General features: G+C 38.0%; 1 protein-coding gene and 1 pseudogene across 4 annotated transcripts in view; both read left to right on the forward strand.

Moving 5' to 3' along the window:
• Positions 1-23,485, forward strand: part of ANO4 (anoctamin 4) — a 561,131-nt gene that overhangs the window by 506,025 nt on the left and 31,621 nt on the right. For all 4 annotated transcript variants that reach the window (XM_008256958.4, XM_070052753.1, XM_008256960.4 and 1 more), the window contains one exon: positions 22,873-23,025. In XM_008256958.4, coding sequence (XP_008255180.1) covers positions 22,873-23,025 — 153 coding nt within the window. The remainder of the gene's footprint in view (positions 1-22,872; positions 23,026-23,485) is intronic.
• On the forward strand, positions 834-6,326 carry LOC103348371 (mitochondrial-processing peptidase subunit beta pseudogene; annotated as a pseudogene).

Genomic DNA, 23,485 nt, shown 5'->3' on the forward strand with positions numbered 1-23,485 from the left:
AAAATGGCCCAAGTTCTTGGTCCTTGCACCCACATGGAAGACCCAGAAGAAGCTCCTGGTTCCTGGCATTGGATCAGCCCAACTCTGGCTGTTGCAGCCATTTGGGGAGCAAGCCAGAGGATGGAAGACCTCTCTCCCTCTCCCTGCCTCTGTAACTCTGTCTTTCAAATAAATAAATAAATATGCATTCGAGCATGGAAAGCCAAGACATTGTGGCAAAAAAAAAAAGTCCTACATGAAGGACCTTGCTGGATGAAATCCTGGTAGAAAGAAGTGGTCATCAAGGAAGGAGGTATTTTTCTCTGAAGGGAGGAGAGAACTTCCACTTTGCTTATGGCCTTGTCTAAATAGTGACAGAGTTTGTGGATTCAAAAGGCTTCCACAGCCTAGGCAGCTCCTGTCAAGAGCCTCAGGTGATCACTGAGGTCCTACATAAGAGTGTTAAATGTTAAATTAGCAACAAGTGTCACTGTTCACTAAATTCCCAGGCAGGACCTCTGTCCATAAAGAATTCTATAATTATGTCTAAGTGTTTGCAAAAAATGTATCATTCTTGGGTGTTTCTTTAAAGTTAATTAAGTTTTAAGTAAAGGAAGTTTAATTAACTTCAAGGTGCAATGACTTTGAACAGCCCTTGTCTCAGTGTTGAGGAACAGTTTTGTTGTTGTTGTTGTTGTTGTTTGGTGCAAATTGTTAAACTCTTTACTTAGTTTAGAGTTGGTCCTCTGTGTATAAAGTTAATCGAAAATGGATCTTAGTGGAGAATGGAACTGGGAATTGGAGAGGGAGGAGGAGGAGGGGTGGGAAGGTGGGTGGGAAGGCAAGTATGGCTGGAAGAGTCACTATATTACTAAAGTTATACTATGAAATGCATGAAGTTTGTCTTAAAAACAGAAAACATTAGAAAATGTAACTATAAAAGTAACATTAATTTCAATCACTTAAATTCATAAACTACCTAGGAATAAATAGGCACATTAGCAGGAAGCTGAATGAGAAGCAGCATAGCTGGGGCTCGAACCAAGCACTTCTGTGTAGATGCAGACATCCAAAGCAGTGGCTTAGCCCTCTGCACCACTATACCCTCCCCTCTTATCAATTCTTTTTGCAAACATGAAAATGACTTTATTTGGGGTCTTAGGAATTGAAATTCAGGAGGCACATGTTCAGATAGCTCCAAATCAGTGCTCAAAAGAAGGTGAAGAAGGTGAACACTATATATAATTTTTATTTATATATCTTAAAAAGTCAAGATTTTTTATATTTTTAATTTTTTAAATTTTTTAAGTTGAACAAATTTCATATATTTCATATATACAGACCTAGGAGCATAGTAACACTTCCAACCCTACACTTGTCCTACTCATGCTGCCTCCCTTCCCCTACCTTTTCCATTCCTTCCTTTAATTTTTACAATGATCTCTATTTTATACTCATAAGATTAACACTACACTAAGTAAGGAATTCAATAAATAGTAGGAAGAAAAACACTGTTCCTCAAAGGTAGGGACAAGGACTATAAACAATCATCAGATCTTAAAATTCGGTTTCACTCATATATATTACATGCTTTGGGTACTCTGTTACCACAGATCAAGGAAAACATGTGGTACTTGTCTTTTGGGAACTGACTTATTTCACTAAGTATAATGGTATCCAATTGCATCCATTTTGTTGCAAAAGTCAGTATTTCATTTTTTTATGGCTGAGTAGTATTCCATACTATATATTGATTGATAGATATCACAATTTCTATATCTAGTCATCAGTTGATGGTCATCAGGTTGATTACATATCTTAGATATTTCAATTGAGCTCCAGTAAACATGAGGGTATGGGTAACTCTTTCATATGCTGATTTAATTTAGTTTGGGTGAATTCCCAGAAGTGGGATTGCTGGATCATATGCTATATCTATTTTCAGCTTTCTGAGGTATCTCCATACTATATCCACAATGTTTATACTAGTTTGCACTCCCACCAACAGTGGATTAGTATACCTTTTCCCCCACATCCTCACCAGCATTTATTGTTTGTTGATTTCTATATGAGAGCCATGCTTACTGGAGTGCGGTGAAACCTCATTGTGGTTTTGATTTGCATTTCCCTGATGGCTAGTGATCCTGAGCAATTTTTCATGTGTCTGTTGGCCATTTGGATTCCTCTTTTGAAAAATGCCTGCTCAAGCCATTTGCCCATTTCTTAACTGGATGGTATGTTTTGTTGTTTTTTAGTTTTCTGAGCTATTTTATAGATTCTGGATATTAATCCTTTATCAGTTGCATAGTTGGCAGAATTTTTTCCTGTTCTGTCAGTTGCTTCTTCACGTTGCTGAGTGTTTCTTTTGCAGAGCAGAAGCATCTCAGGTTGATGTAATTCCATTTGTCAATTTTGGCTTTGATTGCCTGTGCTTCTGGGGTCTTTTCCAAGAACTCTGCCTATGTCAATGTCTGGAAGAGTTTCTCCAATGTTCTTCTCTAGTATTATGGTGGTATCAGGACAAAATTTAGATCCTTGATCCATTTTGAGTTGATTTTTGTAGAAAGTATAAGTTAGAGGTCTTGTTTCATACTTCTGCACATGGAGATCCAATTTTCCCAGCACCATTTGTTAAAGAGACTAACCCTTGCTCCAGGGATTGATTTTAGAACCTTTGTCAAAGATTAGTTGGTTATAGATACATGGGTTGTTTTCTGGTTTTTCTATTCTTTTCTGTTGGTCTGCATGTCTACTTTTGTGCAAATAACAGGCTGTTATAATTACACTGTCATATGTCTTAAAATCTGGTATTGTGATGCCTCTGGCTTTGTTTTTTGTTGTTGTTAAATTGCTTAAGCTATTCCAGGGTCTCTTGTGTTCCCATATGAATTTTAGCAGTGTTTTTATTAGATCTGAGAAGACTGTCCTAGGTAGTTTGATTGGGTTCACATTGAATCTGTAAATTGTGACCGTGGAAGACCATCCTCCACTTTGCCCCTAGCAGACGTGGTGGCAGCTCAAGGGGCGCTTCTGTCCATGGCGCAGCAGCACCTATGGGGGTTCAACAAGAAGCTCTTGGTGCAGGGCGGCCCTTACATTTTGGAGGGAACAGATGGAGACATGCACAGGCTGTGCCACAAGTTGTTCTGAATGTTCCTGAGTCTCGGATGACATTTCTGAAAAATGGACTCCAAGTGGCCTCTGAAGACTCAGAACTGTCCACATGCACCATTGGGCTGTGGATTGATGCCTGAAGCTGATATGAAAATGAGAATATGATAATGAGCTGATATGAAATAAGCTGATATGAAAATGAAAATTAGAATAATGGGATAGCCAACTTCTTGGAGCACATGGCTTTCAAGGGCACCAAAAAGAGATTCCCAGTTAGATCTGGAACTTGAAATAGAAAACATAGGTGCACATCTCAATACCTATACCTCCAGAGGGCAGACTGTATATTATGCCAAAGTGTTCTCCAAAGATTTGCAAAGAGTTGTAGAAATCCTTGCCGAGATTGAACGTGAGTGTGGAGTAATTCTCAGAGAGATGCAGGAAGTTGAACCCAATTTACAAGAAGTTGTTTTTGATTACCTTCATGCCACAGCTTTTCAAAATACTGCACTCTTACAGACAGTCTTGGGACCAACTGAATATCAAGTCTATAAATCATAAAGACTTAGTGGATTACATCACCACACATTATAAGGGGCCAATAATAGTGCTTGCTGCTGCTGGAGGTGTTTCCCATATCAACTGCTTGAGTTAGTGAAGTCTCATTTTGGTGACTCTTTGTGCACACACAGGAGATGTACCTACTTTGCCTCCCTGCAAATTCACAGCAAGTGAGATTCATGTGGGGGATGACAAGATGCCTTTGGCATACCTTATCCTAGCTGTTGAAGCTGTTAGTTAGGCACATCCAGATACAATCTGTCTGATGTTTGCAAACACACTGATTAGCAACTGGGTTCGATGTTTTAGGGAAGGAATGAATTTATCTTGCAAGCTGGTTCAGCTTACCTTTCATGGAAACCTCTGCCATAGCTTCCAGTTCTTCAACACTTCTTACACAGATACAGGACTGTGTGGACTCTATATGGTTTGTGAACCAGCCACAGTTGCAGACATGCTACATGTTGTTCAAAAACAACGGATGCGATTCTATACAAGTGTCACTGAAAGTGAAGTTGCATGAGCCAAAAATGTTCTGAAAACAAACATGTTGCTGCAGCTTGATGGTTCATTTCCAGTTTGTGAAGATATTGGTGGCCAAATGTTATGCTATAATAGAATTTATGTTCCTGAGCTTGAAGCAAGAATTGATGCTATGAATGCTGAGATAGTTCAAGAAGTATGTACCAGGTATATTTATGAAAAGAGTCCAGCTATTGCTGTTTTTGGTCCCATTAAGCAACTACCAGATTTGCAGTAACATATGCTGGCATCATGATTAAAATATTCCTAAATCAAGACATTTTGCATGTTATCTAAAAAGAGACCTGCAAATTTGATCAATACCTAAAGAAAAAATAAAAATTAAAAAACATTAAATCTGTAAATTGCTTTTGGCAGTATGGACATTTTCATGATATTAATTCTGTCAATCCATGAACATGAAAGATTTTTCTATTTTTGATGCCTTCTGTTATGTCTTTCTTTAATGTTTGTAATTTTCCACATAGAAGTCTTTTACCTTCTTAGTTAAATGTATTCCATGGTATTTAATATTTTGTGGCTGTTGTAAATGGGACTGATACAAGAACTTTCTCAGCCAAGGCATTGTCTGTGTGTATAAAGGCTTTTGATTTTTGTGTGTGACTTTTATACCTTGCAACTTTACCAAACTCTGAGTTCCAAAAGTCTCTTAGCAGAGTCTTTCCCGCTATATATAGAATCACGTAGCCTGCAAACAGGGACAATTTGATTTCCTATCTAATTAGTTGTCGCTCCCCCTCTTCGTGGAGGAACGACACTAAACCCTGCCTAGGCTTCATATCCGAGTCACGGCACCATTATGTCGCTCCCCCTCTTCGTGGAGGAACGACACAGGACCCTGCGCTGTTCTTTTGTCTGCTCGGCCCTCCCCGGGTTTGCTGCTGGTTCTTCCCGGGTTGGCTACCGTCCCTCCACCTCCGTGGAGGGGCGGGCCCCTGCCACTTTCCCCACTTCCGCAGGGGAGTAGCACATCGCCGGCCGGCTCTCTCGGGGGCTGCACAGGTGTTCCTTCAGATAGATGTTCCTGGTGCATGTTGTCTCTCTCCTCCTTTATAGTCCTCTTCCACCAATCCCAACTCTGCTACCCACACACCGAGTACGCTGCTCTCCTCCAATCAGGAGCAGGTCCTGCTGTTTATTGGTTGAACTGGAGGCAGCTGAGTAGAAGCTGTTTCCTCCTCTCCCAGCGCCATATTGTGGGAGAGCAGATGCATAGAATAAGTCTTAATTCCAGTAACTTAGTCTAGTCCGAGTTGCTCCCCACAATTAGTATCCCTTTGATTTCCTTTGATTTCTTTTTCTTACCTAATGACCTTTTTTAGCCTAATGACTAAAATGTCCAGGGTTATACTGAAAAGCAGTGGTGAAAGTTGGCATCCTTGTCTGGTGTGGGACCTTAGTTTAAATGTTTTCAACTTTTGCCCATTCAATATGATGCTGGCTTTGGGTTTGTCATCAATTGCCTTGATTGTGTTGAGGAATGTTCCTTCTATGCCCAATTTGATTTAAGTTTTATCATAAAAGGATGTAATAATTTAACAAATGTTTTCTCTATATTTATTGAGATTATATAGTTTTTATTCTTCAATTTGTCACAGTAATTTATCACATTTATTGCTTTTCATATGTTAACTATAGCTGCATGCCAGAGATGCCAGAGATAAATCCCACTTGGTCCAGTGAACGATCTTTCTGATGTGCTGTTGCATTCAATTGGATAGTATTTTGTTGAGGATTTTTGCATCTATGTTCATCAGGGATATTGGTCTATACTTCTTTTTCTTTGTTGTATCTTCTTATGATTTTGGAATTAAGATGATGCTTGATTTGTAGAAGGAGTTTGGGAAGATTCCTTCTCTTACAATTATTTTGAATATTCTGAGAATAATTGGTTCTTCTTTAAAATCCTGGTAGATTTTAGCATTGAAATCATCTGTTTCTGGGCTTTTCTTTTTTAGAAGGGTCTTCATTACTGATTCAATCTTTGTCTTGGTTATTGGTCTGTGTCTTCATTACTCAATTTTGGTGGATTGTATGCGTCTAGGAATCTATCCATTTCTTCTAGGCTTCCCAATATGTTGTCATATAGATATTTGTAGTAATTCCTGATTATTCATTCTATTTTTGTGGTATCATTGTTACATCTCCTTTTTATTAACTTGGGTCTTTTTCCCCATTTTTGGTTCATTGGGCCAATTGTATAAATTTTTTTTTTCAAAATATCCTCTTTTTATTGATCTTTTGCATTGTTTCTTTGGTTTCAATTTTGTTTATTTCTTCTAGATTTTTAATTATTTCTTAACCTTCTACTAATTTTAAGATTGGTTTGTTATGGTTTTTCCTAAGGCTTTGAGATGTATTGATAGCCCATTTATTTGATGACTTTCCAATTTCTTGATGTATGCACCAATTGCTATAAACCTCCTTTTTAACACTGTTTTTGCTATACTCTACAAGGTTTGATATGTTGTATTGCCTTCATTTGTTTCCAGGAATTTCATGATTTCTCTTCTGATTTCTTCTATGACCCACTGTTCATTCAGGAGCATGTTGTGTCTCCATGTATTTGCATATGTTCTAGAGATTCTTCAGTTGTTAATTTCCAGCTTCATTCCATTATGGTCAGAGAATATGCATGGTATGATTTCTATTTTTTTATTTGCTGAGATGTGCCTTATGGCCTACACTTGATCTTAGCCAAAAGGCCGAGAAGTGATGCCTTATGGCCTAGCGTATGGTGTATCCTAGAGAAGATTCCATGCACTGATGAAAACAATATGTATTCTGAAACTGTGGGTTGAAAAGTTCTGTAGATTTCAGTTACATTCACTTGGAACATAGTGTCAATTAGCTGTGTTGTTTCTTTGGGTTTTCTGTCTAGTTGATTTGTCCATTGATCAAAGTGGGGTGTTGAGGTCCCCTATTACTATTGTATTGGAGTCTATATCTCCCTTTAGATCCATTACATTACTTTTAAATAGCCAGGCATCCTGGCATTTTCTGAATGAACATTTTTTGTAGTCACATCCTCTGTTGAATTGATCTCTTAATCATTACATAATGCCTGTGTTTGTCACTTTTAACAGTTTTTTTGTTAGTCTATTATGTCTGATATTACGATGGCTATACTTGCTCATTTTTGCTTTCCATAGCATGGAATATCTTTTTCTATCCTTTTACTGTCTGCAGATATCTTTGTTGGTGACATGTGTTTCTTGTAGGCAACAAATAGATTTGTCTTGTTTTTTAATCCCTTCAGCCAATCTCTATCTTTTAATTGGAGAATTTAGATCATTTACATTCAAGGTTACTGTTGAAAAGTAATGACTTGGCCCTGCCATTTTTCTGTAAAAATTCCTGTTATTTGCTTTGGATTTCCTTTGTACTTTTACTGGGAGATTTTCTGCCTTTACATTCTTTCATACTGGTGGTTATCTTTCTGTGTTTCTGTGTGTAGAATATCCTTAAGATCTTTTGTAAGGCTGGATAAGAATGACAAATTATTTCAGTCTTTTTAAATTTAATTATACTAGTTTCATGTATTTCATATATACAGATTTAGGAACACAGTGATTCTTCCCACCTTACCAGCATTCCTGCCTGTGCTGCAATACTTCTTCCTCCTCCCTCTCCCATTCCCACTCTTAATTTTTACAAAGATCTACTTTCAGTTTACATAATGATCATAAGGATAACCCTACACTAAGTAAAGAGTTCAACAAATAGTAAGAAGAAAAAAATACTGTTACTCAAAAGTCAAGACAAGTTCTGTAACAATTATTGAATCTCAAAATGTGAATTTCACTCCTATATATTACATTTTTTGGTTCTCTATTCGTTGCCACAGATCAAGGAAAACATATGTTATTTGTCTTTTGGAGACTGGCTTATTTCACTAATTATAGTGGTTTCCAGTTGTATCCATTTTATTACAAATGACAGAATTTCATTTTTTTACAGCTGAGTAGCACTTATAATTTATTCATCCAGTTAATAGTTGATGGACACCTGGGTTGATTCCATATCTTAGCTTTTGTAAATTGAGCTGTAGTGAACATGGGGGTACAGATAACTCTTTCATATGAAGATTTCCTTTTGTTTGGGTAAATTCCCAGAAGTGAGATGGCTGGATCATATGGTAGGTCTATATTCAGATTTTTTATGTATCTCTATCTATCTTCCACAGTGGCTATACCAGTTTATATTCCCACCAACAGTGGATTAGGGTACCCTTTGCCCCGCATCCTCACTAGCATTTGTTATTTGTTAATTTCTGTATGAGAGCCATTCTAATGGGCAAGTACCATGCTGTTTTGATTATAACTACTCTGTAGTATGTCTTGAAATCTGGTATTGTGATGCCTCCATCTTTGTTTTTGTTGTTTTAAATTTCTTTAGCTATTTGTGGTCTTTTGTGTTTCCATATGAATTTTAGGAGGGTTTTTAAGATCTGAGAAGATTGTTGGTGTTTTGATTGGGTTCACATTGAATCTGTACATTGCTTTTGGTATTATGGACATTTTGATATTGATTCTTCTAATTTATGAACATGGAAGATATTTCCATTTGGAATGTTTTCTTCTACTTCTTTTTTTAATCTTTTTTGATTTTCATCATAGAGTTAATTGATGTCTTTGGTTAAATTTATTCCAAGGTATTTATTTTTTGTAGCTATTGTGAATGGGATTGATCTCAACTGTGGCATTGTTTGTGTATACAAACACTTTTGATTTTTGTGTTAATTTTATATCCTGCCATGTTACCAAACTCTTTTATGAGTTTCAGTAGTCTCTCAGTGGAATCTTTTGGATCCCCTATATAAAAACATGTCATTTGAGGCCGGCACTGCGGCTCAATAGGCTAATCCTCCGCCTTGCCGCGCCGGCACACCAGGTTCTAGTCCCGGTCGGGGCGCCGGATTCTGTCCTGGTTGCCCCTCTTCCAGGCCAGCCCTCTGCTGTGGCCCGGGAGTGCAGTGGAGGATGGCCCAGGTGCTTGGGCCCTGCACCCCATGGGAGACCAAGATGAGTACCTGGCTCCTGCCATCGGATCGGTGCGGTGCGCCGGCCGCAGCGCGCCGGCCGCGGCAGCCATTGGAGGGTGAACCAACGGCAAAGGAAGACCTTTCTCTCTGTCTCTCTCTCTCACTGTCCACTCTGCCTGTCAAAAAAAAAAAAAAAAACATGTCATTTGTGAATCAGGATAGTTTGACTTCCTCCTTCCCAATTTGTATGCCTTTGTTTTCTTTTTCTTGCCTAATGGCTCTGGTTAAACCTTCCAGCATTGGAGAGAGTGTGCATCCTTGTCTGGTTCCAGATCTAGAGGAAATGCTTCCAACTTTCCCCCATTTAATAAGGTGCTGGCTGTGGGTTTGTCATAAATTGCCTTGATTTTGTTGAGGAATGTTCCTTACATACTGAATTTGCTTAAAGTTAATCACGAAAGATTGTTGTATTTTATCAAATGCTTTGTCTGCATCTATTGAGATAATCATATGGTTTTTGTTCTTCAGTTTGTTAATGTGCTATATCACAATGATTGATTTGGGAATGTGAACCATCCCTGCATTCCAGCAACAAATCTCACTTGGCCAGAGCTAATGATCTTTCTTATGTGTTATTAGTTTTTGATTGACTGTTATTTTGTTAAAGATTTTTATATCTATGTTCTTCAGGGAAATTGGTCTGAGTTCTCATTCTCTGTTACATGTATTTCAGGTTTAGGAATTAAGGTGATGCTGGCTTCATAGAAGGAGTTTTGGAGGGCTTCCTCCCTTTCACTTGTTTTGAATAGCTTGAGGAAGAATTGGAGTTGGTTCTTCTTTAAATGTCTAGTAGAATTCAGCAGTGAATCAGTCCAGTCCTGGGTTTTTTTTTTTTTTTTGAAGGGTCTTTATTACTGTTTTAATTTCTCTCTTGGTCATTGCTCTGTTTGGGTTTTCTTTGTCTGCATTGCTCAATGTTGGTAAGTTTATTTTTCCAGGAATCTATGCATTTCTTCTAGGTTACCTGATTTGTTGGCATACCTCTTTTTGTAGTAATTTTTGATGATTCTTTTTATTTCTGTGGTATCTGTTGTTTGTTTTCCTTTTTCATCTCTACTATTATTGTTTGGGGTTTTTTCCATCTTTTTTTTGTTAGTTATGCCAATGGTGTGTCAATTTTGTTTATCTTTCAGAAAAACAGTTCTTCATTTTGCTGATCTTTTGTATTTTTCTGTTTCAATTTTGATGATTTCTTCTCTATTTTTAATTATTTATTTTCTCCTACTAAATTTGGGTTTGGTTTGCTGTTGTTTTTCTAAGTCCTTGAGATGCACTGATAGCTGATTTATTTGGTGCCTTTCCAATTTCTTGAAAAAAGCACCAATTGCTATAAACTTTCCTCTTAACAAAGCTTTTACTGCATCCCATTAAGTTTTGATATGTTGCATTGTCTTCATTTGTTTTTTTTTTTTTAGTTCTTTTTTTAACTTGTATTTAATAAATATAAATTTCCAAAGTACAGCTTAGGGATTATAATGGCATTTTCCCTTCCATAACTTCCTTCCCACCCATAACCCTCCCATCTCCTACTCCCTCTCCCCATCCATTCACATCAAGATTCATTTTCAATTATCTTTATATGCAGAAGATCAATTTAGTGTATATTAAGTAAAGATTTCAACAGTTTGTACCCACAAAGAAAGATGAAGTGTAAAATACTGTTTGAGTACTAGTTATAGTGTTAATTCACATTGAACAACACATTAAGGACAGAGATCCTACATGAGGAGTAAGTACACAGTGACTCCTGTTGTTGACTTAACAAATTGACACTCTTGTTTATGGTGTCAATAATCTCCCTAGGTTCTTGTCATGAGTTGCCAAGGCTGTGGAAGCCTTTTGAGTTCGCTGACTTCGATCTTATTTAGACAAGGTCATAGTCAAAGTGGAAGTTCTCTCCTCTCTTCAGAGAAAGGTACCTCCTTCTTTGATGGCCTGTTTTTTCTACTGGGGTCTCACTCACAGAGATCTTTCATTTAGGTGGGTTTTTTTGTTTTTTTTTGTTTTGTTTTGTTTTGTTTTGTTTTGTTTGCCAGAGTGTCTTGGCTTTCCCTACCTAAAATACTCTCATGGGCTCTTCAGCCAGATCCGAATGCCTTAAGGGCTGATTCTGAGGCCAGAGTGCTGTTTAGGACATCTGTCATTCTATGAGTCTGCTGTGTATCCCGCTTTCCATGTTGGATCATTCTCTCCTTTTTGATTCTATCAGTTAGTATTAGAAGACATTAGTCTTGTTTATGTGGGGATTCAGTTTTTACTAAAGTTCTTATCACAGTTGATTCTCCACATTACTTACACACTGTTTCTTTTTCCTTAAATAAATTTACACTGGATTTCTGTCACTCACCACTAAAATGTCTTTTCTAATGTATTCTCCCTCTAATAACTTTGAAGTCAGCTGTGTATCCTGCTTCCCATGTTGGATCATTCTCTCCCTTTTTTATTCTATCAGTTAGTATTAGCAGACACTAGTCTTGTTTATGTGATCCCTTTGACTCTTAGACCTATCAGTATGATCAATTGTGAACTGAAATTGATCACTTTGACTAGTGAGATGGCATTGGTACATGCCACCTTGATGGGATTGAATTGGAATCCCCTGGCACGTTTCTAACTCTACCATTAGGGGTAAGTCCGATTGAGCATGTGCTAAACTGTACATCATTTGTTTCCAGTAATTATTTTATATTTCTTCAAAGACCTCTGTTTATTCAGCAGCATGTTGTTCCTTCTCCATGTGTTTGCATAAGTTCTAGAGACTCTTGAGTTGTTGATTTCCAGCTTTATTCCATTGTGGTCAGAGTAGATGCATGGTACGATTTCAATTTTTTGAATTTTCTGAGACTTACTTTATGGCCTAGCCTGTGGTCTATCCTAGAAAAATTTCCATGCACTGGTGAGAAGAATGTGTGTTCTCCATTAGGTCCATTTGGTCTATAATGTCAATTAACTCTGTTGTTATTGCTGGAACAAGGACATAAGCCTTAGCCATTTTAGGTTCTTGTTACTCCAACCTTCTTTCAAGAGACCAGTTCAGTCTCACATCCTGTATTGTTACAGACCCCACTCCCTGCATTCTTCCCCAGGTTTGGAAGCCAGTGAGCCAAACTTGAAGAACCAGTCTGGAGAATCTCACCTCTGCCTACAGTCCCCTCTCCCTACCCCTATATCACCTAGTTATTAAAAGACCCAGCCTGCTGGTTTAAAGGCCTCTGCCATGTGTTTGGTCTGTGAGCGTGATGGCAGTTGGTCACTCACCTCTTTGAATTTGTTTTCTCTGAATAAATTTGATCTGGCTGCAAGTTCATATTCTGTCTCCTCTCTGTTCTGTGACTCTTTTCTTACATTTGGTGCCCCATGTGAGGTGGCACCCATCTGTACTGTTTTCCTTAAAGTTTCCTTGCTGATTTTCTGTCTGGTTGATCTGTCCATCGCTGAAATTAGGATATTAAAGTCCCCCATTAATATTGTGTTGGAGTCTGTGTCTCCCTTTAGATCCATTAACATTTCTTTTATATGTTAATTAATAGCCAGGTGCCCTGTAATTGGGTGCATATGTATTTATTATAGTCACATCTTCCTGTTGAATTTACCCCTTTATCAATACATAGTGCCCTTCTTTATTTCAACAGTTTTTGTGTTAATGTCTATTTTGTCTAACATTAAGTTGACTACACCAGCTCTTTTGTGCTTTCTGTTAGCATGGATTGTCTTTAGCCATCATTTCACTTTCAGTCTGCATGTACCTTTGTTGGTGAAGTATGTTTCTTATAGGCAGCAAATAGATGAGTCTTGTTTTTTAAAATCCATTCAGCAGTCTGTATCTTTTAACTGGAGAGTTGAAACCATTTACATTCAAGGTCACTGTTAATAAGTAACCATGTAGCCCTGCCATTTTTCATAAATATTCCTACTGTTTACCTTGGATTTCTTTTGTGCTTTTATGGGAAGATTTTCTGTCTTCACCTTTTTTCATAGTGATAACCATGTTTCTGTGTTGCACATCCTTAAGCATCATTTGTAAGGCAGGATGAAATTCTTTCAATTTCTGTTTTTTATGTAGGGTCATTATTTCACTTTCATTCATAAATGAGATCTTTGCAGTGTACAGTGTTCTAGGTTGACAGATTTTTTCTCTTAAGATTTGGACTATATATATCTTGCCAGTCTCTTCTAGCTTGTAGGGTTTCTGATGAAAAGTCATCTGTGACTATAATTAGAGATCCTCTGAAAGTAATCTGGTATTTCTATCGTGTGCATTTTAGAATCTTTTCTTTATGTTTTACTGTGAAGAGTTTGACTACAGCATGTTGTGGTAAAGATCTTTTCTGATCATGTCTATTAGGAGTTCTATGTGCTTCCTGTACTTGGATCTCTCTCTCTCTCTTCAAATTATGGAAATTTTTGAATATATCAGATTTATGTAATTATTCTGCTAAAAAGGCCTTCTAATCCATTCTTTCCACACCTTCAGGAACTCCTATGACTTGTATGTTGGGTCATTTGATAGTATCGTACAAATCTCCAACACTTTTTAAAAAATTTTCTGATTTCTTTTTTTTTTCTTGTTCTGACAGAAAAATTTCCAGATATTTGTCTTCTCAGATATTCTTTCTTTTTCTCACTGAGTCTGTTGTTAAGGCTTTCTACCACATTTTTGTTTGATCTATTGAATTCTTCATTTCTAATTTTTCATTTTGATTTCTGTTCAGAATATCAATTTCATGGGAAAAATTTTCATTCATGTCATGTATAGATTTCTTCAATTTGTGAATTTTTCTGATTACTGCTAAGCAATCCTGCTAAGTAATCTTTAAGTTTTTTAATTCATTTTCTTCATTTCTTCAATCTGTTCATCTTCACATTCTAGTATTAAAGTGTTTTATGTTCATTTGGGGGTGTCATGTTGTCTTCCTTTCTCTTGTTTATTGAATTTCTGTTTATTTTTAGGCATTTGTGGAGATAGTTGTTTTTTTTCCCTCTGATGGCTTTTGTCTTTGGAATATTCCTCTGTGGCTTAGTAGAGTGTCTGCTCTTTCAGTGAATACCCTGAGATGTGTGCCGTGTGTGACCACAGAGCTCTGATCAGTGCTCCATGGTAAGGAGGTGTCTGATGACACCCAAGTTGGCTGTGATAAATCTTTCTTTTTTTTTTTTTAATCAGAGGGAAGGGTTTGATCCACTCTGTAGTCATATAGTCTCATGCTCACCTCCTCTCCTTCAAGGAGACCTGTGCCTGGGCAATAGTCCCATTGGATGCAGTATTAAATCTGTACTGCCACAAAAAAAACACACAGTAGATCCATGCACTCCTCATTGTGAGCACAGATCCTGCAGCAATGACCCTCACCAGACAATCAGGGAGCCACAAGCGTGTGGAGCCACCCTCAATGACAGAGACCAAGCCACACCCTGCACCCTCCCTCATAGCCTCAGTGTTTTTACAGTCCAAGCATCCAAGATTCCCACAGTCATGAGCACCCAGCCCCCTGTCTATGCTCCTAGCCAAACTCAGGTGTCTTCTTTCAACTGGTTACTGGGTACACGGACACATGGCACAGCTGTTCTGTATGTCCATATGCCACCCACCCTCTCTCAGCCAGTTACAGGACACAGATGACTGGTGGTCAGGGAGAGAGAACTGTGCCACCTTTTTTCCCCTCTAGGTTGGCAGGTACACTGCCCCCCACAGGGCTCCAAGCTGTACTCACACCAGGCTCTCCCACAGCTTTATCTCCAGTAGCTTGGGCTGCTGAAGACTCGTCTCACCTCACTCTCCAAAACTGGTGCTGAGGCTATTAGTTGCTGGAGTCCTATGTTGTATATCTGTGTTGGTGCTGCGCATCCACACCCTCCATGTATATCCACAATGTCACTCTAATTTGCATGGAGTTTCCTCTGCAGTTTTCTCCCTAACTTTTCCCCAAACACTCTCTCCACTTCTTTTTCTATCTTCCAGTAGACTAGAGCAGTAAGCTCCCTCCCTATTCCGCCATCTTGGAATCTCCAACATCTCTTTAAATAACCAAGTGAACTATAATTGAGTGCATGTACATTTATTGTGGTCACATCTTCCTGTTGAATTGATCCCTTAATCATTACATAGTGCCTTTCTTTGTCTCTTTTAACAGTTTTTATGTTAAAATCTACTTTTGTCTGATATTACGTTTTTCCTCTTGTAAAATCCCCTCATCAAAGGCACACACAAAAGCCATTGTAGCTTCTACTGGTGTCAAAATGGTGCCTTTTCCCCCCAGTTGCTGAGTATTCTCACTCTCTAAAGCTGGGGTCTCCTCGTCTGTTCCCCATTCAGCCATCTTGGAATTCCTATACTGTGACTCTCATAGTGATACTTCTCACTCGACTCTCCCTCCCACACTCCCACCTTCCCTTCTACTTCCCTTCTTATTCTTTTAGTTTTTACAATGGCATATTTTCCTAGTATCCGTTTTAATAAGTTGTGTTATAGTTGTGTTTCTCAGGAAACTTGTCCATTTCATCTAAATCATCAAATTTAGTGGCATAAAATCATTTAGTTTTATAATAATATCTCCATTGTTAACTTTCATGTATATAAGGTAAGTATTGATTCCTTCTTTTTAACTGACTTCATAGGTTTGTGCTTTTCTCCCTTTTTTCTTTTGCAGTCTGGCCAGAGATTGAACTTTTAAAAAAGTCAACTTTGGGCTTCATTAATTTTTCTTTGTTACATGTTTGCCTTCTATTTCATTCATTTCTGCTCTTACTCTTCTTCCTTATACTTTGGGCTTGGTTTTCTCTTCTTGTGACATCTTGAGATGGAAACTTAAATCATTATTTTCATCTTTTTAATATAAGCTTTAGAGCTATAATTTTCTCTATTAACATCACTCCAGTTGCATACCAAAAATTTTGATATCTTACATTTTCATTATCAATTCATTTCCCAATTACTGTATTAATCTATTTGACCTATGTATTTTAGGAATGTGCTGCTTAATATCACAATATCTAGACCTTTTTCTCCTTATCTCTCTTTCACTAGTTTCTAATTTAGTACCACTGTGGTCAGAATATATTCTCTATGTTTCTTCAGTCCTTTGATATATGTTGAGGTTTGCTTTATGCCCAACATATATTGTCTCTTTGGTAAATATTTCTGGTGTATCCTGCAGATGTTGGATATAAAGTTCTACATATGCCAGTTAAGCAAGACTGCTTAATGAGTTATTAAATTTTGTCTTATTTTATCTACTAGTTACTAACACAGAGTTATTGAAATCTTCAAGTATGCTTGTGTACTTCTCTTATTTCACTTTTAGTTCTCTCAAATTTTGCTTTGCATATTGTGAAGCCATGTTAATATACATATACAATTTAGTGTTGTTATGATTTACCAATGACTCTTCATCAATATGTAAAAATATTCTTTTTCTCTAATAATGCAGAATTTTGAAGATGTGATAGGCAGGAGGTTAAAGGACTAACCATAAATCCTCTCAAAGGGCAGAACTGAATCTCCTATAGTCTTTCAGTTTCTCAATCACAGCCAAGCAATAAGAACAAACCAGGGGTGAACGGAGCTTTACAAAAACTGCACATAACACCAGCCCAGCTTAATCCATGATAAGGTTGAGGGATAGATATTCTTTTTTTTTTTTTCAACTTTTATTTAATAAATATAAATTTCCAAAGTACAACTTTTGGATTATAGCTGCTTTTCCCCCCATAACCACCCTCCCACCCGCAACCATCCCATCTCCCGCACCCTCTCCCATCCCATTCTTCATCAAGATTCATTTTCAATTATCTTTATATACAGAAGATCAACTTAGTATATACTAAGTAAAGATATCAACAGACTGTACCCATATGGACACACAAAGTATAGAGTACTGTTAGAGTAGTAGTTATACCATTAATTCACATAGTACAACACATCAAGGACAGAGATCCTACATGAGGAGTAAGTACACAGTGACTCCTGTTGTTGACTTAACAAATTGACACTCTTGTTTATGGTGTCAATAATCTTCCTAGGTTCTTGTCATGAGTTGCCAAGGCTATGGAAGCCTTTTGAGTTCGCTGACTTCAATCTTATTTAGACAAGGCCATAATCAAAGTGGAAGTTCCCTCCTCCCTTCAGAGAAAGGTACCTCCTTCTTTGATGGCCCATTCTTTCTGCTGGGATCTCACTCACAGAAATCTTTCACTTAGGTCATTTTTTGTTGTTGTTTTTTTGCCGCAGTGTCTTGGCTTTCCATGCCTGCAAAACTCTCATAGGCTTTTTAGCATTAAGGGCTGATTCTGAGGCCAGAGTGCTGTTTAGGACATCTGCCATTCTATGAGTCTGCTGTGTATCCCGCTTCCCATGTTGGATCATTCCCTCCTTTTTAATTCTATCAGTTAGGATTAGCAGACACTAGTCTTGTTTATGTGATCCCTTTGACTCTTAATCCTATCATTATGATCAGTTATGAACTGAAACTGATCACTTTGACTAGTGAGATGGCATTGGTACATGCCACCTTGATGGGACTGAATTGGAATCCCCTGGCATATTTCTAGCTCTACCATTAGGGGTAAGTCCGAGTGAGCATGTGCCGAATATAGATATTCTTATCTGAATAAAAGAAGCATGAGCAGTACTTTATTAAAAAGAACATCACTGATAGCAGACATCAGCACATTTATTCCTAAAGGGCTAGATAGTTTTGGGGCACAATAGGAAAAATCAAAGCTATTATGTAATAGCTTCACAGATTCAGCATACACAGTAAATCCCAATCATTTTACCATGCCACTCAAACTTACTCCACCCATATTCCTCATATCCAACCATATTCCATACCCCAGACAGTTTTCCCAAACAATCCTGTATTCTCTCCACACAAGACTTCAGTTTATAGAAACAGATGATAGGTTAGCATTTCTCAAGTATGCCCTCTTCCGATCCTTCTATAACTGTAGTTAACTACTGCCACCTTTAACTCCTACAATGTTGATCACCATCATAGAACTTATTTTTTCTTGATTTTATGGCTCTTGGGCTTTCCTCCTCTCACACTGGGCTTTGTGAGGGTAGGAATAGTAACTTCTTAATGTTTCTATTCCCTACACACTCAACAGATGGCTGTTTGGCTAGAAGGGACTTGTTGGATATCATATAAGGCTGGGTCAAGGACTGACGTATAATTACAATGAAAAAAAGACCAGGAAAGCAAAGGAAACCCGTCAGGTGGAATTAAACTGACAGAAGTAATTCCTACAATCTCTGAGATTACTGGATATTATAGACAGAAACATTCTAGACTTACTAAGGGCAGTTCACTTAGCTCGAGTTTATAATGAAAACTGCTAGAAGTTTAAAAGGAACAAAAGTATTTAATTCATTGATAGTTATTGTTTATCTGTTGTCTGATGCACTTGATTATCTAATTTAGGATCACAGCCTGCTATAAAATCAAACAGTTGCTTTCCCAAAGCACAGATGTGCTCTATGTGGTCTTGTCCTTGAAGTGAATAACCATGATGCTGCTGCAGACTTACTAGGACAATGAGGAAGATGAATTATAAAAAATTATCTGAAAAAACTTGAATATTAAAAAGTACAGAGAATCACAATACCATGAAAATATTAGTATCAACTCTTGGTTTCTAGAAATAAAACAAATGAAAAATATACATGAAACTAGAGTCCCCTTTTTATTTCTGCTCTTACTCTACTGAGGTGACCATTAATTTTTACATGCTTCCTTTCAGTTCACTTACTTATGTTTTTATGTAATACACACATACATATGCACATATCAATAATTCTGCATAGTGTTTATATCATGTAAATAATATTGTTCTTTATGTGTGTAAATTTTACATAGTGATACTATTCTTTACATAATTCTTGCCCTTTTCATTTCACAGTTTGTATAGGAAGTTGCTGAGTAATGGGCTTGAGCCAGTGTTTTAGCCATATTGACAGCAATGCAATGCGGGTAGGAAGTAGAAGTGTGGAAGCAGAGAAACCAGGTAGAAAATGAGATTCTTGAACTTGAGTAAAGACAGTGGAAAGGAGAGAAATGAAATATATTTTTGTTAGATAATTTATTGGACTTGGAACCCAGCGCTTCTGAAGACTGAGCTAGCTGGCATCTGGTTTTTATTTGCAAGAGTTCTGGGATGGGAAGACGACGAGAAGGACACCAAGGGAGGAACAGGCTTAAGGATGGGGTTGAGACATTGGTTTGGAGACTGCTGGTTCTATAGCATGACTGACAAGTGGAAATTTACTGAGAAGAGTAAGAGAGACAGAAAATTGGGAATTCTTATCTGACAGAAGTCCTGAGAGTAGATGAACTTACCCTAGGAAAGAGAAAAGTCAGGGAAAAAAAATAAACCAAGGGTGAAACAGAGAGGAATAGCTACATTTATTCTTGGGATCAAGAGCCACCTTAAATAGGCACAGTGTGTGAATGTGACAAAGACAGAGGGACATCTGGATGTGCTAGTGTCATAGAAATGAGGCAGATGGACTGTGCATGTTCCGGAAGCCACAACTCTGGGATTCGAATAGCCTCCTTGTTGTGTGTCCTGAGCAAGTTATTTAATCTATTGATGCCTCAGTTCTCTTGCCTGTAAAATAAGAATAATATTGGTACCTAACTCATATGATTGTGGTGAAAATTAAACAAGTTAACATAGGTGAAATAATTAGAACAATATCTTACATAAAAAATTATATATGTATGTGTGTGTTAGTCATTGTTTTGTTGTTTCTTGCTAAAACAAAGTCTAACAAGTAAAACTAGCAGAATAGGCAGTCATTCAAATATTTTTTGGACTGCATGATTGCTAATAAATTTTATTATTTTTAGTTTCAGTTATGGCTTCCAGTTGCATTATGGAGTTTTCATTTAGTCGTCACCTTACTTTCCTGATGTTAACCTCTTATTTATTTATTGAAACCAGAAAATTAATGTTATCAAAATACTATTGACTAATCTTCAGACTTATTTGAATTTTCTCAGTTTTTTCATTTATATCTTTCTTATCCATGATCCATCCAGGAACCAACATTGGGTTGAGATGTTGCATTTCCCTTTTCTATGCCACTCTGTAAAAGCTCTTCAGTCTTTGTTTTTTCATAATCATGATACATTTGAAGCCTACTAGTCAGTAGTTTTGTAGAAGATCCTTCAACTCAGGTTTGTCTGATATTTTCCCACAGTTGAGTTGGAGTCCTTCTTTATTGGCAATACCATTGAAATTATGTTGTGCCCTCCTCAGCACATCATTTCACAGGTGTGTGACATCAGTGTGTCTTACTATTCATGTTAACTTTGATCACTTGGTTAAGATGTGGTCTGCCAGCTTACTCCACTATATAAATACTGTTTTTCACTTTGTAATTAATAAGTATCAAGTGAGGAGACACTGAAAATATACAAATATGTTGTGTTATTCAACATACTTCCTGCTACTGATTTTAACACTCTATTGGGGGTTCTTGCCTGAATCAATTATTGATTTTTTTAAAGATAGATTTATTTATTTACTTACTGATTTATGTGGGGAGCAGGGCCCGTCTCCCACAATATGGCGGGGCACCCGGGAGACAAATAAGTACTGAGACTATGGACAAATAAGTACTGAAACTACCGAGACTGGACTAGACCACTGAGATTATTAAGACTAACTCTATGCATCTGATCTCCCACCATATGGCGCTGAGAGGGAGTAAACAACTTCCATACAGCTGCCTCACCAATTCGACTAACAAGCTGCAGGAGCTGATCCTGCCCCTGATTGGAGGAGAGCAGCTTGCTCAGCGAGTGGGGAGAGAATGCCAGCAGAGTTGGGATTGGTGGAAGAGGACTATAAAGGAGGAGAGAGACAACATGCAGGAGGAACATCGGAGGAACCCCTGAGAGAGCCAGCCAGCGGTGTGCCGCTCCTCCGCGGAAGCTGGGGAAGTGGCGGGGGTGCCGCCCCTCCGCGGAGGCTGGGGGAGTGGCAGCAAACCCGGGAAGGGCTGGGGAAAGAGAACAGCTCAGGGTCTGGTGTCGTTCCTCCGCGAGTGGGGGAGTGACAATTTATTTGAAAGGTGAAACAACAGAGAGAGGGATACACACCCACGGAAAGAGAGACTTTTCATCTACTTGTTCACTCCCCAAATGGCCAAACAGCCAGGAAGTCCATCTTGGTCTTCCACGTAGATGATAGGGGCCCAAGTACTTGGTCAATCATCTGCTACCTTCCTGGGCACCTTAGTCGGAAGCTGGATCAGAACTGAAATAACTAGGACTCGATCCAGCACTTAGATATGGGATGCCAACATCACAAACAGGGACTTAGCCTGCTGCACCACAGTGCTGGCCTAGTGTAGTGTTTGATTAATGGTGATTTTCTATTTTGATTATTATCTCTGGATTTATTAATTAGAATCCAACCATAAAGAAGAACCTTACTCTTTCTCTTTTTTTATTATTTAATTATATCAGTATATGTTTATATCAGTATGGACTTGGGGGGCCAGCGCTGTGGCATAGTAGGCTAGGCCTCTGCCTGTAATGCTGCATCCCATATGGGCACCAGTTTGAGTCCTGGCTGCTCCTTTTCTGATCCAGCTCTCTGCTTATGGCCTGAGGAAGTAGTGGAAGATGGTCCAAGTTCTTGGACCCATGCACCCTAATGGGAGACCCAGAAGAAGCTCCTAGATTCAGATTGGCCCAGCTTTGGCCACTTGGGGAGTGAACCAGCAGAACTTTCTCTGTCTCTCACTCTGTCTCTCTATAACTCTACCTCTCAAATAAATAAATACAATCTTTGAAAAACAAAAGAATCTTAAAGTTAAGGACTTGGATGTTTAGTCTCTGGTTTATATGCCAATGCTCTCATTACTTTTAAAATTTATGAATTTGAAAGGCAGAGGAACAGAGGGAGGGAGAAACAGAGAGATCAAGGGATCTTCCATCAGTGGTTCACTCTCCAAATGGCCATAACAGTCAGGGCAAAGCGAGGAGCCCAATCCTGGTCTCTTACCTGGGTGGCAGGGGCCCAAGTCCCCAGGCCATTTTCCATTGCCTTCTCAAGTGCATTAACAGGAAGCTAGATCAAAAGCAGAGTAGACAGGACTTGAACCAGCACTCTGATATGTAATACTGCTATCACAAGTAGTGGCTTAACCCTCTGCACCACAGTGTGAGCCCCTCATTGCTTTTTGCACCAATCCTTCCAGATTTGACCTTTGAGAATGCCTTCAAGTTTGTTCTGTGCCCAACTGAGATGTCCCCGTCATTACCTGAGCGCTTCCTTGCTTTCTGGCTTCACAAGATACTCCAGACTCATCTTGTATTTTCCCTACCACAACTCTGGGCACAAACATTCTGTCAAGTAGCCTTGGTCCCTTTTATTTAATAATAATGGTTATAAAACAAGGTCAGGATCCTCGCTGTATTTATTTCTCCTAGGGGGCCACTGCTTCTAAGTCCACAAAGTACCTCTTTTTTTCCCATGTACTGGCCATCTTTCTAGAAGGGATGTCCCCTGTACTTCTGTATCAGGAAGAAATACAGCTTACGACAATGACATTATCCTTTTGAAAATAATAACATAAAATCAATATTTTTTATTCTTCATCCCTTCTTCTTCTCTAGTTCTTCAGTTTGGATTTACTACTATCTTTGTGGCAGCTTTTCCCCTTGCACCACTCCTGGCCTTACTGAATAACATAATTGAAATTCGACTTGATGCTTATAAGTTTGTCACACAGTGGAGGCGACCTTTAGCTTCCAGAGCCAAAGACATAGGTAAGTTGATCTGAGTATGTTTATAAAAGGATATTAACCATCTAGAGAACACGATTTTTTTTTTGCTATCTTTATGTATTTTATTTATTTTGTGCTGTTAGGAATAATGCTAGAATGAACTAGAGGATAAGATTTTAAAAGCTACCAATTTTATATTTTTACTTATGATTTTCATGTAAAATGATTGAACTAATTTTTGCAAGGAATGATTTTGTTGGTTTTAAATAATACTGGATAAGAAGTAAAACTTCCTCTTTGGAAATTTATGATATTCAGTTCTTGATAATTTGCACTTAAATTCCCAATCTGGTTTTTCTATCTTAAGACTTTTGATTCTAAAAACTTGGTTTATTACTAGTTACTCCCTTTTGAAAATAGGTCTTCCATTTGCTTAACTTTGTATTGCTCTTTCCTAAATTTTGCTTACTTCACAGGAAGCATAATCCAGTTTTTATAGAAA

This window comes from Oryctolagus cuniculus, chromosome 11, assembly GCF_964237555.1.
Source record: "Oryctolagus cuniculus chromosome 11, mOryCun1.1, whole genome shotgun sequence".
NCBI lineage: Eukaryota > Metazoa > Chordata > Mammalia > Lagomorpha > Leporidae > Oryctolagus > Oryctolagus cuniculus.